At 40.9% G+C, this 24,586-nt stretch overlaps 1 protein-coding gene across 1 annotated transcript in view; it reads right to left on the reverse strand.

The window, feature by feature from the left end:
- The window catches only part of nr5a2 (nuclear receptor subfamily 5, group A, member 2), a 66,379-nt gene that overhangs the window by 10,682 nt on the left and 31,111 nt on the right, over positions 1-24,586 (reverse strand). The window contains exons 5-6 of the mRNA XM_063495220.1: positions 16,759-16,878; positions 12,744-12,891 (exon numbers count right to left, since the gene is read on the reverse strand). Coding sequence (XP_063351290.1) covers positions 12,744-12,891; positions 16,759-16,878 — 268 coding nt within the window. The remainder of the gene's footprint in view (positions 1-12,743; positions 12,892-16,758; positions 16,879-24,586) is intronic.

Genomic DNA, 24,586 nt, shown 5'->3' on the forward strand with positions numbered 1-24,586 from the left:
AAGAGTGAATGGCTTTACAACTTTACAAATGATTGACAAGGCTGGTGTGTGTGAAGCTTGGGGCCCAACTGATTACGTTTGTATTATTGAACACTTGACTAGCAATAGACTTAAAGACTTAGAGGCCACTCCTTTGGCCTAAATCTCAATGTGTGTCTTTGCGCACGTTTTCTTGTGTGTGTGTGTGTGTGCGCTACACGTGATGGCTACATGCTCTCTTTATGTAATCAAAAACATGCCAGTTATTGCGAAAGCTTGACATTTAAATAATTTTGCTCTGATCACTATACTTTATGATAGTAGTAGTCAGCCTGGTGTGAACCATCAGTGCACATACACACACATACAGTGACCACAGTCCTCGTCTCACAGCACTGTTATACTGTATTATGAGTGAAATATTGATGCTTCTTCGATTCCTAGGACCAGCTCTGTTTTGTTGACTATTTGTCTTTCTTATTGTACGGTGCTCTGGGGGTTATGCTTGTGACTCCAGAAAATTATCGCATTGTTTAAACTCGTTATAACCACATGATAAGTATGAAAACCTGTTTTCTCTGATAGTCTAAAGTCGGCGTGATAAGGTCCTGCGGAATAAAACCAACAGGTCCTCTAAACCAGTTATTAGATAGCATAAAATCACTGCCAGGGACTAGATGATGCTTGAATCAAGAGAGGGATTATCTGATGCACTCTGGTGTATGCACAATTTGTTCTCCGAGTCTGTTTTCCTTGACTAATGTGAGCCTGTTCTCCGCAGGGCCCCAGATAGCCCAGGTCTGTCTTCCCTACCCCAAACAGACATACCTCAGTCTTTAATTGGAGACGAGTAGCAGCCCTGCTAGCACAGCGTTGGGACCTGAGCTGCGGCCACTGAGAATGCATTAGCATTAGCATTGCAGCGGACCGACCTGTACATAATGATAACCTCAAGCTCTGCCCACTGGGAGCAGCTCCTCTTCACGCACGCACACACACGTACACACCTGCACACGCTCCCTTCCCCCTTCTACCCTATACACGAAGCCACGTAAACAAGCAAGTGTAATGCAGCCCCAGTGGTGGGCTGCTCGACGATCAGAGGAAGGTGGGGTGGAGAGAGAAAAAAATCAGTTGCCGCCGTTCGGCTGAAAAGTGTGTGTAATGAACTTGAGTTCCATTGATCGGGACTCAGAGTACAGAACCAGGGGCTGTTTGTCCCAGAAGGGCTGCCATACCGTTGCTCAGTAGCCCCTCATAAATGTTTGAGAGGCCTCAGCCGCTCCAGATCCACCCTACCTGGGTTAAGATTCTCTGTTACAACACACATATCCAGGTTGATACCAATGATGGATGGATGGTTGTTGAGGGGATCATCCAATATTTTAACTTGATGACATTTAGGTGGTGTACTCTACAAGTGAGTCATGCTGATGGTAGTGCTAGAGAGAATTTTTTTCAAGCAGACAAGATTTTAAGACAAAAACTTTGTGCGCAGACCTGCAACTAAGTTGAGCATTGAGGCTAATATTTGCAAGGATGTGCTAATTAGGTTGGCATGCTATACCTTCCAAAGCTCTAAGGCCCTCAACTGGCCCACGAAAGCCTCCGTATGCTATAGACAGGGTTGATTTTACTGCAGATATCACTTAGAAAACACCTGATGTGCTCGGCCGACCATCCATGCCTCCTTTTGACTGCTAAGTATCAGCTGGTGGGAGGTCCTCCGCGTTATGCAGCAGGTAATAAAAGTTGAACATTGATTTTCTGTAGCAGCTTGTAACTGTTAATGTTGAGACATCAATAGCCAAAGCAAAGCGCTGGTGCCTTAATAGGAGGCCGAGAATGTGGAGGGCGCGAGCAGAAGCTGACTCTAAATCACAGAATCTATCCTTGCCGATCGATAGGACAGTAACTGCAAGTGTCCCTCTGCTTTCCTAATGTTTTATAATAAACTGACAGCCTGTAATAAGACCAAGGGAGAGGGAGAATGAGAAGGAGGGAGAAGGGAGGAGGGAGAGATAGAGGGGAACAGTTTCTCCATAGCCTATCTTGCCTTAAATCACCCCACATGGGAGTGCAGGAGAGAAACACAGGGTAAGGTAGAAGGGTGAATTTTTTTTCTGGTTAAAGAAAAAAAAAACCAAACACTTTTACAGGAGCATTTGTCTGGATGTGCTCACTGCTAGAGTAGTTAGTGAGTGTATTGATGGAGGGGAGCAGAAGTTCAGGGGATATGTCCTGAATTGCTTTGGCAGGACAGTGAGTTAAAGTGCATTAAATTCTGCTGCCACCTTGCAACAGTCATCATATTCAGGAAGAAGTGAAGGGATGGGCTGCACATATTTTGATTTTACATTCAGAGAGATCTAACTACTTTTGAAACACTACTGGTACAGTAGATGATGAGCGAGTTTTCTTTACTATGCCGTTGCAATGAGGCTGCTGCTTTGGAATCATTTTTAAGGCTTATTTTTCAAAATGAAAGTGATGCTACAAGGAAGATTTAACATTATACATGATATAAGGATATTTGTATTATATGTGGTGCAAAAACTGTACTGAATAAATAATAAAAAATGTGCTGAAATTAAACTAAAATCACATATACAATAGCTCATAAATACAGCAAATGTAAAACACTATAACATGCGTTATTATCTGAAATCCTTAGGATGCTGCTTTTTAAAATCTGTCTTTTATCCTGTCTCCTTCCCCTTTCCCTCACTTGGTCACAGAAGATGGCCTATCCTTCCCTGAACCTGGTTCTGCTGGAGACGTCTTCCTGTTAAAAGGGAGTTTTTCCTTTCCACTGTCGCCAAGTGCTTGCTCATTCCTCTGATTATTCAGGTTTTCCCTCCAAACCTCTCTTACATGTTCACCACCTTGAAGTCAATGTTACACTGCATGCAATAACCTTTACATATACTGGATGTGTCCCATAGTTCTATAAACCTTTACACATGCATCTGAATTGTTGCAGTCTCTTTTCTATAAGTAATTTATTTTCAAAACAATAGAAGACATCATTCAAAACCAATATTTTGGGGAGTAGTTTTATGCAACAATGTTGTTGCAGCAATCTACTTCTTGTGCCATCTGTGAATCTCTGCTGCCACATTAATTATGATACATCACAGGGATGACTAGGGAGTTGGACCTATTCACAGCTTGTAAAAACTGGGAGGTGCATGAACAGCCAAATACACACAAAATGACCCCATGTGGGTTTGCTGTGTGCAGTAGCACATAATAAGCATAAGCATGGCACAAACACAAGAACATACTCTGTTTTAGGCCCGGGCTAGAGTTAAGCATTGGACTGTCTCTATTTGCTGTCTGATAAATGTCACTGCTTAACAGTGTCAACATAAGTGTTATATAATTTTCTGCAATAATGGAAAAAGATCTATAAAACACAGCCTGAGCTGTAAGTTAAGGACTGGTTGGAGATGATCTGGATGGAGATATTGCAAACTGAAATTGTACCCAGGTGAAGATATAAGGCTGAGCGTGAAGGTAGGGTTAGTGATGAGACACACTGATTCTCACTCTGTCAACCACCACCACCAAAACTCACTGCAACTTCTGCCTAATGACAACAGTCTGCAGTATTGCTGGGTAATAGTGGTGAGCTGGAGCTTTTATTGCTTGATAAAGTCTGAAAGCCTTTTAGACAGCCTCATTACATGGAATTCCCTACAAAGTGGCTGCCACCATCAGGAGCTGACTGCTCACCATGTTAGATTTCTTAGGATAAAATTGACAGAAAATATACAGAAGGATTAGGTTCATTGCTTTAGGGCACACTCCCACCTACTCCTAATAAGAAGAAAGAAAATGAAAGAAAAGTCAGGACACTCAAACATGATTAGCTGGATTTGGCTCTGTCGGAAACCAAGTTTGAGCAACTTTTTTTCTTTCTTTTTTTTGTTTGTTTCCTGCATCAGAATGATGCCTGGAGAAAACAGACGGAGGGTAAAAAGATTTGTTTGAAAGGTAGATGAGAGTAAAATAGTTTTCAATCAGCACATGTTTGCCAAGCACTTCACCAAGATTCAAAACAAAGTGACGAAAAAGGACTAGATGCAGCCACTCAGTGCATGGACTGCGCTTTATGAACCTTATACATATATAAGGTTCAATCACCACTATTGCATTTGACATTACTGCTGTCAATGGACCAATCCAGTGACTGAAACTAATTTATGGGACGCAAACATTTGTCAGAGCTGTCTGCACCGCCATGAACTTGTACAATATGAGGCACCAGTCATGCCACATTTCAAACACATGCATCTCATACTATCCGGCTCTTTTCTCGTGGAAAAAACTATCAAATCACACCTGACCTGTAATACTTCACACATGAAACTGCCTGTATGAATTCTCTCATATGACAGCAACAATGCCAGATTTGTTGGTACCCTTCTCTGTTTTTTTTTTTTTTTTGGGGGGGGGATAAAAAAAGAGTGTTTAAAAATATTTAAATGAACGGTTAAAAATAATGATAAAAGTAAACAAGATGAAAGAAAAGTCTGACACTTCATATAAACAAGGTTTCTGCACCAAGAACTACAAACGATTTTCTTCTTTGTTGGAATTCTACCCAACTCATTTCTAAGAGTTTACTCTCATCTATTATATTTTGCATTTGTTTTGCTCTTTTTCAAAATGAGACCAGTGCGTTCACTTAATGGTGTATTCCTTAGTAGATGCACATCATGGAGCCAAGAACAAAGACTTGTACACTGGTCATCTTTCGTCCGGGAAAGCCTGAAGTCACACAGTGCACATTTGGCCGCGAAGCTTGTTTAGGCTATCCCATATGGAAAAGAAATAGAAAAAACTTATAAAAGACTTGCATCAGATGTGGCCTACTTCATATAGTGAATCATATAAGGCTTATATGATTTACTCATGAAAGTGGCCACTTTCATATATTGTTTTAGTAAGTATCCAAAACATACAAGTTTCATTTATATAATTTTTCTAGGGATCTTATATCTGTTTTCACTCTTGTATGCTTTTCATACAAGTTTCACACAAGACAGATACAAACTTTATAAGATTTATATATATCTTTTCCATATGGGATTGTAAATGCATGATTTACACATTGCAATGTGCATTATCTAACTAAGGGAAACTCTTCTAACCAGTCATGCCAACAGGTTAATCTCTGACTAACAGTTCTAAATTGACATTGGGGTACATGGTATTTGTGTTTCCACGAGTGCAGCCTCGGAAAAAAACAAGCAACCTAAATGAGGTAAAGTGTACATCTACTGCAGTCCTATTAAATGTCCTAGTTTGCCTAACCCAATTTCAGCATGCAGCAGACCAGCTGTCAGGACGTTTGAGCGATTGTGCAATGGGCTGCCATGTCCTCAAAAGTCTTAACAAATGATTAACCCATACTTACTTAGTGACAGCAAATGTATTGCAATGGACAAGAATGCATTGGAAAACAGTGATTAATTTACAGTATGTAATTCTTCCATCAGATTAACAATCCAAGTCCAATCCGGAGGTGGCTGTAGCTCAGGAGGTAGAGCTGGTCACCTACTGATCGGAAGGTTGGGGGTTCGATCCCTGCCTCCTCCAGTCTGCAAGCCAAGTATCCTTGAGCAAGATACTAACCCCAAGTTCCTCTCTGATGCATCCATTCGAGTATGAATGTGGTTAGACAGCACTCAGTTTAGAGTCAGTGACTGTGAGAGCGGGTGTGATTGGGTGAATGTGGCATGTTGTATAGAGCGCTTTGAGTACTCCAGGAGAGTAGAAAAGCGCTAAATAAGAATCAGTCCATTTACCAAGTCTGGAATAAAAATGGACAAAGCAATGAGTCAAATGTCTCAACTTAGCCTAGGGTATAGAGTTTCACTAGATACATTGTTAAAAAAAGTCTGAAATCTATTGGATAATGTTCAAATGTTGGAGTTATCAAAATTAGGGCAACACTCCAAGATTGCTGTCATAAAGACGCCTCTTATATTTATACTCCTTTACTGTAAATAATTGTGTGCTATTCATATTATTAGCAGTCTTAGTAGATACAGTGGGGACTTTGTTTCTTTTCTATTTTTACACTCGTGGGTTCTGTTGTTTCTTTTAAGTTATCAGTTTCAGCATTTTTTTTCCTACTGTTTGCTTTATGATTGCCACATGTACACAGGGCAAAGTTTTAACAGATTACGCAGATTACATTTTGTTGTTTTACTGTTACTTTTTTGTGTGTTACGGTAAACAATAGTGCTTTTATTCTCATTATTTATTAATTTATTAATTGAATGTATGCACTGGCTCATCCACATGACTCCAGAGAACAGGAAAAGAGAATCATATTTTGTGTTCAGTCAAGACGAGGGCATGAGAACACATGTACACGCTAACTGTACTTTATTCACGTATTGATCAGGCCAAAGGTACACATCATGCTCCATTCTGTTGACTTGTAGCCAAGTGCAAGTTTGCCTCCAAAAAGGGAAAAAAAATCTGTTAAACTTTGTTAGAACATTATTAAACACGGATTACTGAGCATGCTCTGCTAAATGGCTCAATAGAATAAATGTTGAACTGTCGCTGCTTCTCAGTTTTAATCAATTCCTGAATGAATTTTAAATGATTGAATTATTTTCAGGAAACAAATATTGGCCATGTTTTATGGGCATGTGAGTGTGTGTTTGTGTACGTGTGCGTGTAAGGGGGCTTACGTTAGCCAGCTCCCCTGCTCACTGGCCAGGGATCAGTGCATTGATTCTGAGCAGCCTCGGCTGTTGCTTAATTAGGATGTACCTGTCTGGGAATTATATCTTTTTTTCTCTCTCATTGTGCGAGGAAACAAAAATGATAAAGAAATACAGAGAGGGAGAGAAACTTGTCTGTTTTCATCAAGGTTAATCACGTTTTCTGCTTTTGTGTTGCTGTCAGCAGATTGGTGTCTGACCTCGCAGCGCGCAAAAAAAAAAAAAAAATGGAAAAAATGTTTTGTGTGGCACACAAAACATGCTAATGAAAGATGTTTCATTGTATGGGGATGGGGGTGACTGGGTGCTGATGCTGTAAAAAGTGGAATTCAAATGGCGGGAATGGTTAAAAGCAGTATGGTCAGATGAAAAAATCTGCCATAATGCTTGTAATCTGAATTAAATTCAAATAATTTTAAAATATCTTCACTATCAAAGCAGTTATTGGATACTATTAGATATTAAACTAACTTAAATGTTATTTTTTAAAGTTGAATCCATCTATACATTTGATTGTTTGTGATGTTGGCAGTGTTTAGGGATAGAAAAAGAGGTGCAGTGAAAGTTGGGTGAGGAAGTAAAGAAATAAATAGTGAATTAAGATGAATGAGGACCAATGGAGGTGGATGTGGTGATAGAGTAGTGATAGATTGAGCTGTACAAAGATGGATGTTTAAAAAAAAACAGAGAGAAAGCACAGAGCAATGAGACAAGAGACAATACAGAGGGCTGGATGGATGGAGAGGGATGAAGGGTGGGAAAGACTTGATGGGTGGGTGTCTCTAAACTCCAATTTCAGTGACTGACTAATCGCTTGACAGACGGCTAATGTGTTGAGTTGCTGAGGCAGCTCTTGAATCACTGGCTGCCCTGTCTTGATTTCTTATGAATGGACAGCACTGCCCATTTCTGATCACTAAGAGAACCACCAAGTTTACTTTAACAGATGAAACAAAAGCAGCATTGGTCTGCATCACTTATAAAGATTACAAATATGTATATCTGTAGTTACACAATGCCTGAAAGAAAAACAAAAGATGTCTTGATGCATGCTCAATCATCCAGGTACGTAAATCTCCAAAAGTTGATTCTGTTCATCTGGATGTAGCTTTTTATGGGAGAAACGTTTTGTCACTTTACGTGAAAAGGGAAAGACCATCTCCGAATTGAGGAGGGGGCCAAGGGTACATTTTTTGCCATCTTACAATGCTGTGATTGCAGCCATTCCCCAACTCTCTGTGAATGGTACTCATGGCCATTGATCAGTGGGTTTTGGTCAGTGGTTGTTGATCAATGGTCATGAGAATTTGCATAATTAAGATTAAGGAACTGACCTCCCATCCAATTGTTCCTTCACTGGACTGGTTTCAGCCATTATGCAAATGTACTGTTTATAAGATTGGGGAAACCTGCAGTCAGCTGAGACTGAAGAAGTCACTTGGATGAGTGATTAAACATTTCTCCCACAAAATGCTACGTCCAGATGAACAGAATCAACTCTTGGAGAAAAACATAAAAACATATTTCCTATTGTTGTTTTAATGGCAATAACTGGGTCTATTTTAGACACATAACAGCCTTCCCAATTTAGCTTTTATTTGGCTGTTTTTAAAAATTTCATTTCATTTATTCCATCTCTAAAAAATAGAAACATGCAAATAATGAGAACAAAACCCCAAAACAATCAGCTGTACTTGTGTTTAATAGAGGAATAATATAACCAATAAACGGTTGCATTGCACAGAAAGCATAATTATGCATGATATACTGATCAATAGAAACGATTTTAAGCAACATAATGAATGATAAATAATGAATGATTACAAAGTGAGCACAGTTACACATTTTCAGCATGCTACTGCCCGTGTTCCTGCTAAATGCGGGTATGAGGACATTATTTAGGGCTACAGGTATATCCACAAATGCGCTCTCTCCACTGGGACCATTTACCACTCTGCGCTGGTCTGGCAGTACTCTGGTTCTCCTCTCAGTTCACAAGGATTGGCAGCACATGTCTCACCAAATTACAGCTGATGAGGTCTGACCCACTAAGCTGGGTTAACTGGTTACTGGGTGAGCACTTTGTGACCTCTGTCTCTGTATCTGCTTTCCAAGTTTGGAAACTATACATGATGAACCAGAAACACATCATGATGATTTAGTATAAAAGCTGATAATTTTTCCAGGTTTCAAACTTAAAGGAGGGTCTACTTTCTTCTCAAAATAAAATCTCTTTCCTCCATAACTGGAGATGGATCTAGTAAGAGCAGCCACAGCAGCAGGAAGTCAAATCCCCTTAAAATATAAAGAGAAGATCTTTTATTTTTACTCAGCCTGAATTCAAACTTGTCCCTTCACCTCTGGTAATGCTCTGTAACCCACACAGCCTGTCAGTCTTTCTGTTAGGTCTTTAAGTCTATTAAAGGAAATCAAAGGCCCATTAACAGTTTCTTGACACTCAATGACTCGTAGTAATCCTTCTCCAAACTCTGATCCGGACAGCCCTCAAACTCTCGCTGCTGTTATGTGTGTCCTTTGCTCAGTGCCCAAGAGGCACAATCATTGCTCACAGTCCTACAAACACTTAGGAGATCAATGATCTCAGAGTGATAATCTCCTCCTTGATAGAGGGTAAAAGCCTTCACCGAAGACAGGGAGTGACAGGGGAAAGTGAGAGACAGTGATAGAAAGAGATAAAATAAAGCAATAAACAAAAAGAAAGCAAACAGGAAGTATAACTCCGAAAACAAGCGCACATACAGATCATGACAAGTGTCTCCTCTCAGTTAGGTTGACATCTATATCTCTGTTTTTATTGACAACTGGCTTAACTAAAAGCTTCTCTGCCAGGGAGTGAATGACTGACTGCCCATGTACAGAAAGAGAGGGGGGATGACTCACATGGGAAATCACCAGCTGTATGTAAGTGAGTGAGTAAGTAAAGTTTATTTATAAAACACCTTTCGCAGACATGTAGTCACAGAGCGCTATATACTCAAAATCATAAAAACTAGGAAGAAGTGCAATAATAAATAAAACAGAATAAGAAATTGAGTTGTTGGCACTAATTTGTGATATAATGTCTAATATTTCCTAATTCTCGCTTTCTACTATATATTGTTTGCAATGCCTTTTCGTCTCTGCGTGTTTGCCCTGAGCCCGCTGCTTCAAGCTGACTGCTGGACAAAAGGGGAAGTTTCTAGACGACAGACTTATGATCTGGTACTGCATGCATATACTGTAAATAAACTTCAGTAGAATCAGTGTGATTTAGCTATGGTTAAAGTTACCAAATGCCAAACAAGCCCTCTCATCTAGAATTCCCAGACAACTACACTATTTCTCCAGTTACCGAATAACCAAAACAGCACATTTGTGAGGGTTGGTTAAATGAAAGTATATTTAAATAAAGTTTGAGAAAGACTAAATTTACAGTTAAATATGGGTGCTACAAAACCCAGTGTCTCGCTTTTACTTTCCACCATGTTGCACAAGAGGACACTTAAAATACTGCACTGCACGCCATGTTGGCATTGGCTGTCAACTGTAAGGTGTGGGGCTCAAATGATAATCATAGCAGCGATGCATTGATAGCAGCTGTAATAGCAGCAGTAGCAATCATGATAGCAGTATCTGTGATAGGAGAAGCAAAGCAGTGCAAACAAATCTATAGAAGCCACTTTATTAGTTTTGTAAAAAGCTGTCATGGCACAGAATCACTGAGTATTTTTTCAGGGTTTAATCCCATACCCTTGTTTTCGTGATTTAACATGCTTATTTAAATAGATGCAAATGTAGTGTGTGCTAAGTAAGTAGAGCCACAATGTTAAAGTAGTGCAAACAGTTCCTAATCTCAAACCTGTCGTAATGAACACATCCCTTTGAAATTAGAGAGTAAAGTGACCAGTATTAGAGATTAAATTAGGCTAATAAACAGGAAGAGTCTAATCTTTTAGTTCAGCAGTCAGTGTACATCTACTTTTATGCCTCATTTCCCTACGACCCTTATTAACTGGCTCTGCCGGTAGGGCACAGATAGCTGTGTCGCAAATTAATTTGACCCTTCTGATAATGTGTTTTGATATATAAATATACATACAGCAGCTCTACCGCTACCGATGCTACGCACATTATGCACATTAATTCCCCAAAGTAAACATATCTATAGCTCAGCCTTCTTACAGCCAATTACATACTCAGTTTCAGCTGTATGTGATATTAATCACATAATGTAATCTCCCGGCTCTACGTAGCTCGAGCCTCTCTCCTCCCCTCATCCCCACCAACACCACCTCGGCTAACGCCGATCCCCTCAGCCAGCTCTACGGCGTCTGTGCCGGGCTTCTTTTGCGGGAGGCCTGGGCAACGCCGGAGAACAGGCACTGCCGGGGGCGATACACATCCCTCAGGTGGGCCTTTCATTATGGATGATGTTTCTGCCAAATTATTTAGACCCTGAGCCCCAGCAACATCCCCACCCTATAAAAAACTGAAACAAACACATGCATGCACACAGATGTGTACACACACACACACACACACACACACACACACACACACACACACACACACACACACACACATTCCCTGTCTCTTTCTTTACAAATGCGCACAAGCATTAATTCCTCCTGATCACATATATGTGTGTGTATGTACAGTTCATTAGTGCTGTTTTCTTTGTTCAGAGGTGTTAAAGAAGTGAAAGTGTGACTCTTGTGAATTACATGTTGTCAGAGGGGACTGGAAGCTAAGCAGGAGGAAAATATTCATCACATGTATGCCAGTGTTGCTCTCCGTGCCATAGAGGGCCCTATGTTGACACTACTGGCTTCAGTAATGTGGGATGTTAAACAGGTTTGGCTCAGTGTGTGTGTGTGTGCGTATTCCTCAGAGGCAATTTGTTGCAGACTCGTTAGGAAAGAGTCAGAGATGACAGTCTCCTGGCAATGTCTGACCTTGGCTTAGAGATCGGAGAGCAGCTTTGGGATACAGACACACACACCGAGGAGAATGCACGCATACACACCACATGCCATCAAAGTTACCCTTCTTTTTGTCCCTTAACTCATCAAGCTTTATATCCCTCCACTTACCTTCCTTCCCAAATCCCATGCACTTTCTAGCCTCAGCTCCCACCCGCCTGTCTCTCCAAAATACTTCAGGCTGGTGCCTGCCTTCAAACAGCACGACCAGTTCAATTCCCTCTCGCTCTTCATCTTCCTCCTATTTCCTCCTTCCCTTCCTTCACCCTTCTTTAGCTGAGATCCCTTCCAAATCCCTTCTTTCCTTTCCAAAGCTCTACAGCAAATTCTGAGAGGAAAAGCGGAATACCCCCCCTCCGTTGACCCCTTGCCCTCTCACCCGTTCCAAACTAACATCTCATTCCTCATGCACAGCTCGCTTCTCAAATACTGGTTATGAGTTACACTGCACTTGGCATAATCCTGCACACACTGTGATTAATGACTTCTAATATTGTTGATCCAGGATCTGATCTTTAATTTGCATTTGTTGCAGCAAGTCTGCAATGCCAAAGACCAACAGCTAAATTTCAGAAAAGAGAAACATCAATATTTATTTTGTATTTACACTTGATATTGACATACTCTCTTTCTCAAGAAACTTTGTACTTTAGAAACTTGAACATGTGGTGGAAGATCAGGTGAGAGATTTGCTGCTGGGAATGCCACCGATAGATTTATGTGCAAGAGCTGGCTAATAGAAAAAGTAAACCTGCCTATAGTGGATCTAAACTTCCATCCATCCGTAGTCCTATATCATCTGTATGGTTGCACTGTACTGAACCTAGATTTATTGAGAGTTGTACTCACTAAAAATACATTTAAATTTTAGACCCAGACGTATATACAAGAGCTGCCACATCCACCTAAAGAAGACCAACCACACCTACCTCACATCCATTTTCCCCCTTTCACTATTTTGTACCTTTCAGAACCACCCCTTCCTCTCAATTCCCATGTTCCTCCTAGCTGATATAAAATATATCTGACTTACCCAGGCTGAAAAGCACCAGGAACTTCAGGCAGACAAACTCTCGTTGATCCAGCTGCAGAGAGCGTAGTTTGGCCACCAGCTCCTGGGCGTGGCTCAACAGATTGTTGAGAGTTGCTCCCGCCTGTGAGGCAATCACTGCGTAGTCCACCTTTAAAAAAATAGGGAAAGAAGAAGGTAAAAATGTGTGCATTTAAGTGACTCTGACTGGAGTTTGAGCAGAAGTTTTGAAAACATAGTTGTAGATACCAAATAGAACACAATGTCACTTAGTCGATCACTGATTTGGGAGTTTTACAGCCCCATAGTCGCAATAATTGGACGGTGGTTTGGTTTGGAAACAGCATGTCTGCGACAGACTAAATCACCCATTTGTAGTCTGTCACTTCTCTTTCACTTCTTTCACAAGGATACAAAAATGGCTAACACGGTTCCTTAGGTCTAACCTATAAACATTAACACCCACTTACACACTCCTTTTGCAGGTGTGCTTCAAACCTGCAGCTGCAGCTCATTTGAATGGGAGGCAAGGCCTTAGTCGCCACTCACCATAAGCAGGACCATATTAAATTTTTATACTTATTGACAATTCATTACCATAATTGACTGTGTGAGGATTTCCAGGGGAAGGTAGATGTTGGTGCAAGTCAGGAAGAGGTTCCCTGCGAGCTTCCATTTGTAATTAAAAGCAGCCGTGAGTTTGGATTTTACTTACAGTGTAAATAAGATGACTGGAATACGTTTTTTTTTCATCTTTTTTTTTTTTTTACCTTTGCAAATAAGAAAAGGGTCAAAGGGACATACATGTTGATAATACACAAATTGTTTTATTTATTTATCTGCCCTCCCCTCTTCGTTTTCCTTCCATGTGCATTTACTACACTGCACTCTCCCACTTTGTCCCGACGCCTCTATCCCTGTCTTCCCATCTTAACACCTTCGAGACAGAAAGAGCTATGGCTCTGTGAAAAGCAAACACTGCCCCCCTTCCAAGGTGTCAATCAATTTACATAAAATCAACTGTGCATGAAATAAGTTCATTGAAGGATTGGACTGTTGATGGTGATGCCTTGGGTTATTGCCTCCCAGCCTTAAGTAAAAAGAGAGACCAAATAAAACGCTATAGTGTCACTATAGCAGACTTAGCACTAACTCTGGTGACCTGCGTATCAATCAATCAATCAATACCACTTTATTATCACCCCCGGAGAGACATAGAGGGCGAATATATGATTAAACCCTCAAATCTTAACTTATCATAAATATAGTCTTTGCTGAACATTAGGATTAATATGAAGGGTGAAAATAGGTTGGTGCTGGAGGATAGATGGAGGATGCAGATGGAAAAAGACCTCGTTTGAAACCACAGAAAAGTGTGAGTATATATATATATATATATATATATATATATATATATATATATATATATATATATATATATATATATATATATATATATATATATATATATATATATATATATGTGTATATATATATATATTGTCATTTGAATTTAATACACACCAGGAGCACTCTTATAGAGTTTTTTTGTAGCTGGCTGACTGCCACACTGTGAGGCCTTGCTAAATCATTCAACAGATCAGTCCAGCCTTTGTCATTTCATGTTTGCTCACATTTGTACAAGTTCCACTGTGTGTTTGATCCTATGACAGGATAAAGAACAAGCACTCATGGCCATTTCTCACTGCTGTTGGTGACATGCAGTAGTAAAGAGAAAGAAAGGCAGAAAAAAAAGAAAAAAATTAACAAGCAAGGGACAACAAACATAGGGACATGAGACCGGGCAAGACAGAAGGCAAATGACAGGCTGTAGCAGTTAATCTGCTAGTTCAATGGATTTCTCTTCAAATGTCAGTATGAATGGAGCGTATGACTGGCAAGAGCAAAGAAGCAGCTTGCTTCAAAGCAAAAGGGAAGAAACATCTGTTTAAATTCTCCATATGAGCAAAGCTCTGGTCCTTCAGTCACATTTTTTTAATAAAAGCAGTACAATATCTCCGGTTAAACTTTGCGAATTTATTTCAGAATAAATGTGGTGATTTGCCTCAATGCACTTGAGGACAAAGTGCAATCAGTTTCAGTGCAACAATGGATTAATTACGGCATGAACTAAGGCCTGTCCTCAATGGCTGCTTTGTGTTATGGCATCATTTGGTTAATTCCTCATAATGCACTACATATGTGCATGCAGCGTGCATTCTGGCAATTCAATAGTATAAAATACCAGCTGTGTAATTTCGTTTGGGCTGCCAAAGGGAAAAAAAATCCACCTTGTAAAACTGTAGTATCTGTTCAAAATTAAGATTTTGCACACTCTGCATTCTTGGACAAATGGCCCACTGTTTTGCTGTTGGGACTATGCTTCTAATCTGATGCAGCCACTCTGTGTAAAGCTTAGAACTACAAATAAGTGGTCCTTTTAAAAAATACTGATATATAGTTTATAGACCAGAGGACTACATGTACTCCATGTACAACACAAATCTTAAGAATATCACAAATTTGCTTCTTACTGGGCACTAAGGTCAGAGAAGGCTTTTGCCAGACTCGGTGCAGCGCTCTCCCATCAAGTCCTGACTGTGTTTGTGTAGCATTTGCTTTGGGTGATGTTGCTACTGCGGTTTAAATATCCCTTGTATTATCACTGTGCTGTCACCCCTGGCCAGGTGGAGAATAATAGGAGATAATGAACTGTTTCAGAACCCCCCCCCCCCCCCCCCCCCCCCCCACACACACACACACACACATGCATACATTTCCAAACACACACACACCCTCAACACCAGCTGTTCATTAACCAAAGTATGCAAAACGAAACCGCCATCCAGCACCTCCCCTGACTATCAGCCCCTCCTCCTCCTTCTATTCCTGCACCTCGCTATTCGGGCCTCTTAAAACAGCCTTATCTGCTTCGCCTCATCATCTTCTTCCCGATCCCTCTTCATCTCTACTACTTTTGGCACCTTTCTGCCTTCTTCTACCTCATTCTGCCTCCTATCTTTTCTTCTCCCTCCTATTATCCAACTCAATCTCCTTCCATCAGTTTACTCCCTCCGTCCATCTGTTCAACAATCTTGCACCGCTTCTTCCGCCTTTTTATTTATTTTTTTGCTCAAACTCTCCTTTACCTGTTACCACTATCATAGCACTATTTGTTATAGTTTGTAGTTCCCATTAGAGGCAGTACTGGCTGCTTCTTCACCCATGCTCAGAATCGACTGTGACCTTGTCTTCATTCAGAATCGCGGAATTAAAAGGACTCCCCCTGTACACAGTGCACATGCGCTCGCCAGAATCTATTGTTGTAAAACATTTGTCGAAAAGCAATGTTTTTGCAGTGCAAGACAATTAATAATGCATGACTTCTCAACTCACTGACAGCCATCTGATTGGTCAGAGGCATATTCATGATGAGCAGTTTCGCACCTTTGTGACTGCACACACTCTCTCTTTCTCTTTTTAAAATGTGCCTTTGTCTGTGTGCGATTTTGAGAATCACCGAAGACCGAGGGAGTCTTCTATGTTTGCTTTGGGTTTGTGTATTTAAAGACAGTTTGCTTTGTGAGTGCTTGTGTGTGTGAAGCCGAAACACAAATCAGCACACGGCATTCTGATGCATTGAGATTTCTCGTTAGGGCTTCAGGCACCATCTCCCACCAACTTCCTCAAAGACCCCCAGTAAAAGAAAATAACACATTTAGCTGCATTCTTTATCTGTCAACCCACTCACTATGCTACAGCATGAGTGTCTGAGTGCTTTATTTATTCACTGTTTGAGTCTTCATGCGCTGAGAAAAACTGTGAGAGCCTATAATCTTAGAAAGAAACCCCAACAATCAGGCGACATGTCTATGAGCAACCACTTGGCAACAGTGGGAAGGAAAAATCCCCTTTTAACAGAAAGAAAACTTTAAGGGACAGTTTTTTTCAGAGTTCAAGTGATACAAGATTGGACAAAAACAAAAAAGGAGTGGAAAATGCTGGAAGTAGTTCTTACCTGTTGGCCAGTGACCAATAGGATGGAGCCCTCCTTGGCATGCACCACCTGGCGGAAAACGTGGTCGAGAATGAGGAGTTCACTCCAGCAGTTCTGCAGCAGCTTCATCTGGTCATCCACCTGATTAGAGATGCATATACAAAAATCCACATCAGGCCAGGTGTTTATTTTTCCGCTCTTATAAAGCTGTAACAACAGTCTCTGTTGAGACTGAATGCCAGATGTACAATACTGTAACTGTCATCAGTGCAGATTGCATGTCTTTCATTGCACTCCTTTATTACATGTCAGGGCCTTTTTGTAAGTTATTTAGACGGGTTTGCAGTCATCAACACACAGAGTTGTGTGTTCAGGAGGGGCGTAGAAAACATGCAATGTGCAAAATGTACAAAATGTGTTTAATGTTCCAAAAATTTAAGTCTTATATCTGTAAGTCACTGAAAACAAATCAAGTTTTAAACAGGAACTTGTAAGCAAAGTCACACTGTTAAAATTTGTGGTTAAGATTGTGTCATAAATACTGTAATCATTTTACAGGCTCCATGATCAGTCTATGAGGTCAGCTGCTCTAAACATTTTTACTGCACGCTGGGTTTATTCCAAATGTTAAAAATGCCTGTTAGAAAACCCTGTATGTTAAATAATCTGAAATGTAAAGCGGTGATAATATTGTATAAAGACCTTGAGAAATAAAGGCTACAGCCAAATAGTATAGAGCCACCCACAGAAAAAAAAGTGCTGAAAAAAGCTGAAGCACTTTGTCAGCCTTAGCGGCTTGTAAATATCACAGGCAGCTGTTTGCCGGGTAAGCTTTCTCACAGGTCAATCACTATTGATCAGTAGCGTACCACGGGCATTTTTTTTCCAACCTTACACAAAGCTCAAAAGTCCCCTGTATGCACTCTAAAGCTTTCTCATGTGAACCTTTCCCCACACAGTTAAGCACTTTGCTGCGTGCCTGATTTAACAATGTTGCCAGGTTTATCTGTTTGCCCATTGCCAGGAGTTTCTGAGTGATTCCACAGATGATAATGATTAAGTAGTCCACCCCCCCATTTGTTTTTTTTCCCCCTCTAATACCAGCCGTCTGCTCCCAGGGACCTGACAGGTAAACTTTGGAAGCTGACACAGGTGAAATAGTGGTTTTGGGAACCAAAACAATCCCCTCCATTGTGACTGCTAGTCTCTTCCCATGCCCGACCGTGTTAATCATTACTCTACATAGCTAGACTCAAAAAAAATAAAAAAAATTGAGAACACATTGAGAGGGATGGAATGAGGAAAATGTATAAGTAGTTCTTTCTTTCTTCTCCCACCTTTTCTATCAGTAAACAGTGTGCACTTTGTGGCTTTGCTGGGAATAATGTGTCTTTCTGAGCACACGGGGGTCTGCTGCTTTGAGTATGTGAGAACTGTCTGTGATGGGCATCCAAAGCTTGCAGTGTGAAGAATGTGGATCGATGGTGTATCGCGGAAAGGTTTGAAAGGAATGTCTTTTTCTTTTTGGTGCTCCGTGGAAATCATAAAGGGTTCAGATTGTTTGATATCAAGTGACCTTAGTTACTCATTTCATGTCAACAACTTTCACTCCACTTTATTACCTTGTATGACACGACACTGGATATGGCCTAATCTGAAGTCTATTTCTTGTTGATTAGGCCTATTTTGACTGGTGATCTGGGGCTGGTGGCAAACAGTGTTTGCTTACCTTCCACAAAGACACAACAATAGATAACACACTTGGTTAGACGACATGTGGGCTGCCTGACTATGCTTTTCTTGCACGGCAGTTGTCATTTGGTTGCTGTATTCCTCCTGATTGGAGTTAGTATTTATTGTTTACCTTGATATAGAGCAGCTCTTTGTATTTGTATTTGAATTGTCGCTCCCCTAACATAGTTTTTCTTTTCAAAAGTGATTTGGTTTTGTTTTGACCTTAAAAACAAGCATTTAGTGCTGACATTACGCCAAAGTAGGAAGGATTTCCTTTTTTCTGTGGGATTTGTTTGATCACATCTTTTTGGTGTTAACCAAAAAGTGAGATGTGAGTATCTGGCATCTCCTAACAGAGGTATTACATCATTTTCTCTTACTACAAGGTAAATGTCATTAGTTTAAAAAAAATCATATTTGAATTCAGAAAAAGTCCACATGGAGGGGATCGTTATGCTTCTAGCACACTGTGATGGAATAAAATGACGTGTATACGAGAGATATGGCACGGTGAGAAATTTGCCTTGAAACGTTTCATGTCTCCCACTTCTCTTTCATCAGTTCGGCAATGCTGCTGTGACTTTTTCTAGCATTTTTGACAGCATCACAGGGTCTGTCTCTCTCCCGCCTCCTTCCTATATACATCTATTTTTGTGGTTCCACTCTGGTAGTCACTCAAGTGCAAGGGAAATGCCTTCATTAAAACCATCAGAAAGCAAGGAAGGCACTCAAAAGAGGGTGTTTTCTATATTGTGCCCTAATCCAATTCTCTTTATCTCCCCAACCTCGGGATGTTGGAAGTGTGTGTGTGTGTGCGTGTGTGTACGAATGATTACATGTAAGGCCCAGGCTCTTCAAAGGACTCCACTGTATGTCACTGGTGCTGGCAAGTATTGGGATACTCATCAAAGGCCTGTCCTCACTCTGCCCGCCTGGAAGCTCTTCTCTGACAAGAGTCCTGGGTCATCAAAGGGGGGCAATGGGAGGCTAGATTGGGGCAGGGGACACCCGCTTGGAAGAGGGGGACTGGTGACAGACAGACAGGCGTGTGGGCAGACCAGGGGTACGGGGTTCAGTTCACTGACCTTTTAAGTTCCAGTGACACGAGTCGTTTCCCTGACAAGCTCTTCCTTTGCTCTGTCAAATGAGCAACAGTCACGGTGCCTGATCTTACCAACACTGCTGCCTGTTCGCTCAGATAAAATGAACTTTCTGACACGGCATCGACAACCAATTTGTCTTGTGTTTTTACATGAGGGCAAAAGGGCTGAATATTATCTCTGTGCAAAGAAAACGCAGTCAGAAAAAAAAAAAAAACTGGACGACTGCCAGCGGCTGATTATAAACATTGCCTAGTTTAATGTATTCACACCTTCGTATGGTGCTGCAAAGTTCAAATAAGCAGTTTGTTGTGCTCCAAAAGAGCAATAAAGCAGATTTATATAGTGGTTTAATTCCTGTCTCACCACATAGTCATGGAGTATTTAGATAAGGCTTCTAATTGCCAACCGTTTCCAGCAATGATGACGCATAGTAGGAAAAAAAAGCTGTTGTTTTTCCTTGATGCTTTTTCTTTATCCCTTCCTCATTTCACCAAGACATAAAAACACTTGCTGCTAGGCTGATGTTCTTTACTGAAATTGGTTGCTTCCTTGAAAACTGTAAATATAGATATTGATGTAAAGATAACTGGCACTCTTTTTTCCCGCTACAATGATTTCCTTAAATACATAAAGGCAGCTAGCACGAGTTAATTCATCAAGTACAGCCAGGTCATTCAGTGCTAACAGATGAAAAAGGAAACATTTATGTTGTTTGATTAATAAGTCAAATTGATGTGAACACATTTTGGTAAGTGTGCGTAGCAACGGTGCTACACAATAAGTTCAAAGTTGAATACATTCTGCAAAATGAATTTTTCTAAACAGAAAAGTTGAAAAAATGTAATACTGTTGGTGAGGCACTGTGAAGGTGAAGGAGAGAAGTATTTTTCAGGTAATAATGGAATTCCCTTTGAGATTTTAATTTCCACTAGCATCAGACTCCAGGTAATAACATCTGATAATTACATGCTGGTGAATGGACACAGCAGCAAATACTTTTCATAGCACATGAAAATACTCCACATGCTCACTGTAAGCCTAACCAAAACCACCACAGACGAACAACAGGAAGGTCTTGTTCTTGAAATTCTTACCAAATGCCAAAACCACGCTCTGAAATTGGTCAGATGGTGATTTAACGTTGCTATCATTTTGTGGCTAAAAAAAACATAAATGGATTTGAGCCATACGAACTTAGCCATACTCTATGAATTCAAGAAATAATTTAGGGCAACATGAATGAAAAAACACTTCTTCTCCTCCTTCAACTGTACGCATTTGAACAATCCCAAGTTGCCACCTGTCCTTGGATGAAGCAAAACTCATTACAGGAATTTAGCTTCTGAGCTTGGCGCTCATGCAGAAAACAAGCTCCCCAGAAATCGCTTCAAACTGGCCTCAAAATACACATTTACAGGTGCTTTTCAAGGTGTGATCTAGTTAATATTTCAATATCATCACCAATTTTTGGTTAAGAAATGAGAGAAATTCCGAGCAGGAACTTGTACTTGCAGCAGCCAGTGATGAAAAATACATATCCTCCAAGAAACCAATTTAACACCTTTATGATCGTTCAGGCGAGTGGGATCAATGCCCTGGATCAATCGCTTAGCCCATAGCTTTTGTTCAAAACCACTGGCTGAGATTAATGGGATTTTCCAGAGAGGGGGAGAGAGAGGTAGAAAAAGAAGGAGAGCCCAGTTGAGAAGGGGGGAATGGAACTGCCAGACAGGGAATGGGAGAATGAGAAAAGACTTGGGGGAAATTGAGAAAATAAAACATAGTGATTAAGAGCAGATATTCCCTCCATTTCTGGGCAAATGTAAATTAATTGGAAATGGAGCATTCAGATGCTCGCTGACAAAAGTAATGTTTATTCATAGCCCCCTGCTAAGAGTAGAGCAATTATCACGCTGCGTCGAGTCAAAACAGGCCAATGTACGAGAATCTTTCTCCCCCTTTCTTGAGGCCGGGTTTTGGTCTAGTGCCACGAGCATTGTTAAGCTTCGTACGGTACGGTGGGCTTTAACGAGAGTACACAGCTGGATCTGATTTTAATAAGTAGTTCCATTTTTGATGTGGCTTAATGAACAGATTAATAGAATCTCCTTCTGTGGAGCCTTAATGAATGGAGAGAATCGTGTTTTTTTTTTTAACACAGGGGGGAGAACACACACATTCGCAGACCGTGAGTTTATTTGCCTCAAACGACTCGTACATAAACAATAGCTGTGCTTCTATCTTTCCTCTATCTCTGTTGGACAAGAATCAATGCTGTCTCGGAGTACTACAGGTGAGATTTGAAGCTGACATCAATGCCTGCGCGTCTCTAGCAGCCATTCTTTGGTGCAGTCCTGTCTTGGCATCTGTTCGCCTTGAGCCAAACAGGCCGTGTATTCACCTGGGAACGGGCATTAATTTACCTAGAACCGTGCCTGTTGTTCTCAGAGTGTGGCAAACACTTAATTACGCCGAGCTTGATGGTGTACCGAAGCTCGCTTCCAGTTTAGCTCGTTGATTTAATTGAGGAGTGAGTAACATCGGCAGAAACGTGTTTTTGGTGTTTTTCTTTTTGTGATTTGGACACATTAGCCAGCAATGTATCAGGAATCATAAAATGGTTTATAGTTATTTTACTTTTAGAGCACACACAACCCCGATGACCTGAGATAAAACCTCACTATCAACCTGTTTATTTCTTTATTGCCATTATAACATTTTAACAAAGACCATCTACAATAAAGGCACAAAAAAAAATCAAGTCACCATTTGATACCATCAAGGCAGCGTCTTGTTTTAGGTCAAACGAGATAGCACATGCCTACTGAATCCTGCTGCAAATCATTTTTGACATCCTTAACTTGTCCAAGCCACAAATAGAGTTATATCCATCAGGAAAAACAACAGACTGAGTGACAAAATCCCCTGGATGTTCCAACAATGGTATGTGAACTGGTGGGAAGGCCGAGACGGATGGACAGTGTTCACGATCCAGATGACGTCCCCCTTTTCTGTTCATGCTGCAGAGTGAGAATAGAGGACCAGTATTCGCTCGTCTCACTTTAACAACGTCAGCTTATGCTTATCGTGGCCCTCCAGTCCACGTTCGGCCTCGATCCTTCAGCTGGCACAGTGATAAGAATGCTGGGAAAATGAGCAGGTGGCAGGTGCTGCTGCTAGTCAAGCGGGAGGGGGCTACACAGAGAGCAGAGGAATGATAATACTGGTGGTAATGCACCCAGTGAAACTAAATTTGTCAAACTGCAGACAAGTTTAAGGAATAAAGCAACCAGAGTCAATTATTTCTTACTCGCATACGTATTTGTTGCTTTTGAACTGATGCTTTAAGTCCCTTTACACCCGCAGACACTTAACCGAATGGCTTGAACAGCAAGTAAATGAAAACATTTAGCCATTGCTGGATTAAAACCAGGGGTTACCTCAACTATATACAAAATGCTTGTTGTTACACTCTCAACTTCACTGCAGCTGTGTCTATTGAACCTTAGGTTGACACAAAAGTTCAGCACAAAGGTTCACTTGGCCTGGTTGTGCTATATAAGGTATCCAAGCCAGAGTGTCATCTTTATCTATATTTTACTATTTTGTAATGAGAAGTAAACACATTCTCTGCTCCTTCGTCCAGCTTTGAGCTGGCCTGCGATAGTACGTGACACTATATACTGTATATATATATATACATCGCACGAATGCCCATCAGCATGTCTATAGCACCTGCTTGTTGTGTGCATCTATCTTTAATCCAGCAGATCAGGTAATGGAGAATGCCGATGGGTTTATCTCCAACTGAGCACACAGAAATCCTAGACTGTTATTATGTCTCTTAAGAGCCATTGAGATGCCACAGGCCATCTGTGAGCTCAGAAAATATCACACAAGATGCAGCAGGCCTTGCATCTTTCTTTCACTCCAAAATGAAAGCGCTTCTGGTGGAAAAGAGGTTCTTTATTATATCAGCTTGTGATGCGTGCTTTAAAATTGTACATGCTCTATTCATTTGTTTTGCAATCAGTCGAGCACAGTATTTCTAGTCTCACCATAATATAAATTCACTCACTGCAAGTAGATGTAAAGGTTTTTCAAGAGAGGTGTAGAAAGTAGAAAGTGCAGTAGAAAGTGCAAATCTTCTTTCCTCCAAGATACTATTCAGTACTTAGTACTCAGCAGTGCAGAAAAACAAGCCGTTTCTTTTCAAAGTAAGTATTTTTCTTGTAATGCTCGGTGCTAATTATCTACCTACCTAGATGCTTTGAATGTGCATTTGTGTGGCACTGCATATGCACTTACTGTGTGTTGGACTGAGAGCAAGACTGAGAGGTTTGTGTGAGTGGATGTGTGCTGTCCTCTGTGTGTGTGTGTCAGAAAGAATTCTTTGTGTTTCGGCGTGCTAGTGCCCCAATGTCTGATCGATATTGCTGAGGCACTGTGATTGATTGGTTCCCACGGTGACCGCATTAACGGACTCCGGAGGTCGACCTCTGACCTCTACAATACCGCACATTCGATTGGCAATGCTCTTTCCCTCTTCCCAGCTTCGCACCGTTTCATCTCTACACATTCTGGCATTTGTTTTCTTGTCCAGGTCCCGCATTGAAAAAAACCCCGGCAAAACAAAAACCGAGACAGTGATTGGGCATGGACTCTTTCCCGCCCTGCCCTTGCTCACCCTGTCTTCTTCCATTCCGCTCCGAGTACATGTGTCCTGAGCCTTGTTGAGCTGAGAGGAAACAAGACACGGGTCTGACGAAGCTGTGCACGCTTGCCTGGGCTTTACCTCAACTCACACACTGATGCCACTAATACAGGAAACCACTGCAAACAGTGTAACAGTGTGCTTAATAAATATGTAATTAATACATTATTAACATAAAAAAGATGCTTTTAACAGCAGAAACTTGATACAACAGCTGTTGCAAAGGGTAAGAAATAATGTATCATGGCACATAAGGTCAAGTTGTTAGGTTTGGCTAGCCCTATGCACACAACTGCGC

The sequence above is a fragment of the Pelmatolapia mariae genome, linkage group LG15, assembly GCF_036321145.2.
Source record: "Pelmatolapia mariae isolate MD_Pm_ZW linkage group LG15, Pm_UMD_F_2, whole genome shotgun sequence".
NCBI classification, from domain to species: Eukaryota; Metazoa; Chordata; class Actinopteri; order Cichliformes; family Cichlidae; genus Pelmatolapia; species Pelmatolapia mariae.